Source organism: Miscanthus floridulus, chromosome 8 (genome assembly GCF_019320115.1).
Source record: "Miscanthus floridulus cultivar M001 chromosome 8, ASM1932011v1, whole genome shotgun sequence".
NCBI lineage: Eukaryota > Viridiplantae > Streptophyta > Magnoliopsida > Poales > Poaceae > Miscanthus > Miscanthus floridulus.
In genome coordinates, this window is record NC_089587.1 from 53,063,208 (window position 1) to 53,069,280 (window position 6,073).

Sequence of the window (6,073 nt, forward strand, 5' to 3'; positions counted from 1 at the left end):
TCCCGCGCTCGGCGGTGTCGACGGCGGCGAGGAAGACAAGGTAGGTTCCTCCTCCTTCTGTCCTTTCCCCTTCTAGGGTTAGGGTTAGTCTATTTCTGCTCGATTCGAACCAATCGATTCATCTCCTTCTACTTGCTAAAAAAACAAACTACTGGATCTAGATCTACCACCTAGGAGGCAACTGATACCATTGTTAGTTCTTAGGATCATCTAGGAGTAGATCTAGCGGGTGATTCCTTTTCAATTTAGGATAAAGAAGCCTAGATCCGAGCTAGAACATGAACTAGAGAGAGGATCTAGAGAGAGAGAGAGAGAGAGAGCGAGGGGTGCAGAGGTAACTGACCATCGGTGGGCTTGGCAGAGGAGCTCGCCATGGCGACGGTGTCAGTGTAGCCTGGGTCGGTGGCAGTGCGGTGAGGTCTAGAGAGTGACGGCGCGGGCGACGACGAGTCGAGGAGGACGGTGGCGACACTTCCCTCCGCTGCTGCGCTCCCTTATATCGGTTAGGGTTTGTCAGTGGGGTGCCTTGGCAAAACTAGTGAACCTTGTACCATGAGCCGCCGACCCCACCTCTTTATATAGCGTAGTGCGATAGGGGTCCACCAACCATGATTTGGTTGGGCGCCCTCGATCAGGATGCGGATCATGGCCCAAGTTGGTTGTTGGTGGAGTTCAACCTAACAACGGTGATCCATGTGGACCACCACCGGGAAGGCTCCTGCGAATCCTGGCTGAGCAAAGTCTCTACTTCCCTATCTACCTCATCCTTGCTCCATGATTCTTGCCAACTTTATTTTTATCTGCTTCCCTATCTTTAGTTGTAGACCACTTAATCTTATTCTTCGTATAGCACTCATCAATGATAAGCTAGTAAAATTGAATGCGTTGGTCGCAAAAGTAGCATTTGTGCAATTAGATGACCAACGAGACTTAATTATATGGAATCTCAATAACAAAGGTTCTTTTACTGCACAATCAATCTATAAACATTTAGTAAACCAAACTGTGCTTCATGTTCATAAGACCATTTGGAAGTTGAAATTGCCCCTTAAAATTAAGGTTTTTATTTGGTTCTTTATTAAGGAGGTAATTTTAATTAAGATAATCTTATCAAGAAGAATTGGAAATGTGTTGAAACTTGTTGCTTTTGCAACAATAAAGAAACTATTCAACACTTATTTTTTGATTGTAATGTGGCATGTTTTGTTTGGAGAGTGGTTCAGGATGCTTTTGGTTTACTACCACCAAAAACACAAAATATTTTTTTGGGCCTTGCCAAAGACAAGTTGACTCTAAATTGTGATCCCAAGTTTATGTGGGAGAAGTGCAATTATTTGGTCTATATGGTTGAACCGAAATGTAACACCCTTGGTGTTACACCGTAAATCATCTACTAAAACACGTCATGAGCATCATACTTATGTGGCAATGCATGTGATGAAATGAGTAGGTGAAGCATTGCAACTAAAACGATCAATAAAAATGCAAAACGAAAAGTTACTCCACGATTCGTATAGTTATCAAGTAGAGTCGTAAACCAATTTTTATTGAACAAAAATGCTATAGAACTTATATAGGGGACTTGTCGAGAGGAGGTTGGTGATTGTCTCCGGCTTCGATCGAGGTGATTGTGAGGGGTCTTGTGCCTTCCCCGGCGGAGCGTCGAAAGGTAACTCTAGTGGATTGCTCGTGTTATTGAGTTACCTCACTTGTGGGTAGGTTCTTGCGGTGTCCAATAGTGTGGACGAGGTTCGTGCAACACCTCTTAGCCGCCAAACCACCAAATGTTGGTCGACACAACGGGGACTAGTGTGCCGGCAAGCATGTGAACCTCTGGAGAAAAATTGATTATCTCTTGCCCTTTGGTATTCTCCCGGTGATTGAATTAGTATTCATCTTGTGATTGATTCACACCTCTATGTGGCGGTATAATCACCCTACTCAGTCCTTTATATTCTCGCAAACTAGTTGTAGCAAGCTCTTTAGTGTAGCTAGAATTGAGAGCTTGCTTTGTAGTTTAAGTTCATCTAGTGGAGCTCTTTAGTGTAGCAAGTGTGAGAGCTCTTAATGAGTAGTGACTTATCAAATTGCAACCCTTGTAAAGCTAGAGCAAGTTTGCATTTCGCTATTTGTCATACTAATCAAATTGCTCTACTTGGTTTGCATATTTTTAAATAGGCTATTCATCTCCCCTCTAGCCATATTAGAACCTTTCACTAGCTTAGTAGCTTGGTATGTGTAGTCTTATTTTAGGAGTTCCTGCTGCCTAAATACTAAATTGTTGCATCTTCATCATCGCATGCATATAGAGAACGAGTTGGTGGAGTTCGCGATCACTGGCGAGGAGGAGTACGAGGAGAGAATGAGTTGGTGGAGTTTGCGATCACCGACGAGGAGGAGTATGAGGAGATGGTCGATGAGTACGAGGAGGAGTTCCCCGTGCAGGAGGGAGTCCTAGAGCTGACTGACGCAGCTGACACCACACCTGCCCAAGGCAAGCCCCGGTGCATAACCCCTTTATTTTGATAATCACTGTATATATATGTTATGTGCATTTATGCTATAGAAATTTTATGGAAACCACATGCATAGATATATCTGTCCTATGAGTCTTACTAGTACAGTTTCGAGTAGCTGCTATGCTTAGGTTTTCGGTAGCCTGAGTAACCTACCGTTACTCACAATAGGTGATTATAATTACTCTCATGATAAAATGATGAAAGGAAAAATAGAGACCAGGCAGGGATATGGTATGGGTTATGGTGGGTGTGACAAGTTGTGTCCCACAGCCACGGGCTCAGCTTGGTTGCACTGTTTTCCCTGTCCGTGTCGATTGAGGACCGTCCATTGCTGTGGATGGTAGTCAGGTCACAGATTTATTATCTCAAGCACATACTTGCTTATGGGAGCGGGAAGGCTCGTTGCTCTCTTGTCATGGGTTCTGTCTCTTTCCGGACCGACTGATTGGAGGTGGAGAAAGGTGGAGGTCTAAGCACCGCACTGAGGTCGGGCCTCAAGTGTGGGGGCTTAGAGTCTAAGTTTGGACGGGAACCTAGACTGCGTGACAGGAGAGTGATGGGTTGGTCTTGCTTGTGCCTGGGGTACACGCGGGGCGTGTATTTTGGGGTACCCAGCTGGACCACATTGATTCGTGACCGCCGTTTCTACGTGACGGTTCGACTTGGCTATGGTCCAGCGTCGTAGTAAGAACGAATTATTAGTAATGCTTTCCGTAAAACAAAAGAAACCTAGTAAGCCATACTGTCTATCATATCCTTGAGAGTCGGAAAAATTATTCTCACTAGTCGGGTAAGTCTTGCGAGTACATTGTGTACTCAGGGTTTGTTTACCCATGTTGCAGGTGCAGCTTGAAGAGTGGCTTTTGTGCGGAGGATTCTTCTGGTGGGCACAGACGGATCCTTGTATCTTACCGCTAGTTGTTTATTTCGATTTCCGTTGTTTTATTCATTGCACTCTGAACACTAGTTTTGTAATACTTTCTAAGGCTCTATGTTATATGAAATGGACTAAGTATTGTAAGCTCGCGCTCATTATTGGATCCTGGTGTGAAACGTGGATTGTTTCGAGTTCTCCCGTAGGGTGTGCTCGATGGGACCGTTTGATGTAGCTAACTTTTGGGGTGCTTAGTGTCTAGTGGAAGACGAGCGCCCCCGAAAGCATGTTATTTCGGACGGTTCTGCCACATGAAATGATGTGATTTTTCAAAAAGAGGATATTCTTACTTGCAGGTTATTTTAAGAGCCACGCGCTGGACATGCTTTTGGTCTATCCTTCAGATTTAGAATGGCAAGCCAACTCTAAAGTGGCATGTCGTATGTTAGAGACTACATCAATGGAGATCTTCGCCAAGCATGGGTGGTTGTCTTCTTTTTCAGAATTACACAGTATAACGTAGACAGCCACAATACACATGCACATTCACCCCTATGAACACACGTACGCTAACCCTACTCTTATGAGCATATCCGAAGGACTGAGCCGACAGATCTCGAGATTCATGAAGTCACCACATTTGTCTTGATGTCGACGAGGACGTCGCCTACCACTGAAAATGTAGAGCCGTTAAATCCATAAAAATACGAGCACCTGTGCTAAGTCGAAGACGATGGGTCGATTCTACCACAAGGAACTTTCGTTGGGTGACTGTCTTCTAATAGACTTAGCGCTTAGTTTGGTGCATGAGTTTTTTCTGTGTTGTCTACTCTTTGAGAGCTTTTTTTTTTCAGCCGGTAGCTAAACTTATAATAAGGGATGATTAAGTGCATAACTTATGGAGAGGTCGGAATAAAAAATTCTTTTTCTAAGAATACAAGTTTGTCTGGATACAAACTTTGCCGACCTGAGGAACTTTGTGGACCGAACATCCATCCGAGACCAGGCAGCCGTGGGCAGCCCGTACATGCGTACCACTGCTACGCCTACGCGTCCCGCACGCGCCAAAGTTGTAACCTGAAGCCAACTCACATGCCGGGGTCTCGATTCATGTATGTAAAAAAAAAAGGTAGCTATAGCCTATAGGCAGACTCTTGAGGAGGAAACTCCCAAGCAATTCCCCAAAACAACGACCAAACTAATTTTCCGCAACACTGCACTATAGTCGTCACTGCCTCGCATGGGAACGACGCACACACAGGTCCAGTTTTGGGGTGCTATAAAGCAACATCATGATTCGTGGGTCGTGGCCCAACCAAAGGATCCAGGAGCAAGGTGAAGAAGAGCAAGCCAAGGACACCGGCGGCGCCAGCTTCGTGCTACGCGACCTCACCGCCACCACCAAACTTAGGTAACTAACGCTGATCCATGCGGACCGCCGCCGGGAACGCCCTTGCGAATCCCGGCTCTCTGAGCAAACTCTCTGCTTCCCTATCCGCCTCATCCTTGCTCCATGATTCTTGCCAACTTTATTTTTATCCCTGCTGCCTTGTTCGGGGTGCAGTGCAGGTGCTCGGTGACTACTCTGCAACGCTGCCGCTCGCCGATGGCCACTCGGGGCAGCACCAGCAGGGCGACGGCCACCGGCCTCGCTCTCACGCTGATTGCCGTCGGCGTGGGCGTCAGCTCCACCGGCGGCTTCGCCTTGCTTCTCAGCTTCGGCGGGGTGCTCGCCGGCGCTAGCCTGATCGCCATCGGTGTCCGGATGGCCGACGACGACCCGACGGCGCCCATAGGCCGCTTCGGGGTGCTCCCCGCTGGTGTACGTGTACGTGCACTCGTACACTGCCTGCGCCGCAACCTCGCCCTCGTGGGCCTCCTCTTGGCTTCCTCTGCTGCCACTGCGACGGCGGCAGCGGCGGCTGCGGACAGGGAGGTGGCACCGGTGCTCTACTTCTGCGCGTTCGCTCTCCTGCTGCTCGGCATCTCTCTCCTCAACATCGGAGTTCTTCTTCTTGTGGAGCAGGAAGACTAGTAGTTGGTGCGACTGCGATTCTTGGATGCATTCATTCTCACCTGATTCCTAATTCTACAGCATTGCCCTGAGTTGCCAGTCGATCGGAAATTATTCCGCCTTCGTCGCCACCGCCACTGCTGCTACCGCCGGTCATATAAGTGTGCTTGCTAGTTGCTGGATATAGTGTATAGATGTATTTTATTATGCCTACTGGTCATGTAAGATAATAGTACCGTCTTCGATCATTTTTTATCAAATGCAATGATATTTTTTAGAAAAAGGAATGGTCTTTATTTGAGCCTCTGCTGAGCTGTGCACTCAACCAAATAGAATTTAAAGTTTCAGCCTCAGACTGAAAAGCAAAAACGAGGAAAAAGCCAAACAATAGCTATGCTCCGCGGCCATGAATAATCTATGATTTTTTTTTTTATCTCTTGTTCATGTATGCATATGTGACACTGAAGCCCCGTTTCTGAAATTTGGCAGTGTCATGACTTTAATTCCTGAACTTTCATTTAATCTTAGAAACTCCGACCCTTCATTTTTGAATCTTGGCAAAGCCATGATCTGATCCTTTGGACAGATAATTTCACGGTCTGTACCCATGTAACTCATTCTCTCGTAGTCAGGCCCTAACTTTCATCTAATTGCTCTGGACTTAGA

The 6,073-nt window shown here is 46.6% G+C and overlaps 1 protein-coding gene across 1 annotated transcript; it reads left to right on the forward strand.

Moving 5' to 3' along the window:
* The first annotated feature begins 4,503 nt into the window (after positions 1 to 4,503).
* On the forward strand, positions 4,504 to 5,627 carry LOC136472056 (uncharacterized). The gene is made up of 2 exons (XM_066469790.1): positions 4,504 to 4,804; positions 4,958 to 5,627. The coding sequence occupies exon 2, from the start codon at positions 5,000 to 5,002 to the stop codon at positions 5,426 to 5,428; it is 429 nt and encodes a 142-aa protein (XP_066325887.1). The 5' UTR covers positions 4,504 to 4,804; positions 4,958 to 4,999; the 3' UTR covers positions 5,429 to 5,627.
* The last annotated feature ends 446 nt before the right edge of the window (positions 5,628 to 6,073 follow it).

Bases quoted from the DNA above. Each gene is read 5' to 3' on its own strand.
- LOC136472056 (XM_066469790.1), top strand. From the start codon at position 5,000: ATGGCCACTCGGGGCAGCACCAGCAGGGCGACGGCCACCGGCCTCGCT.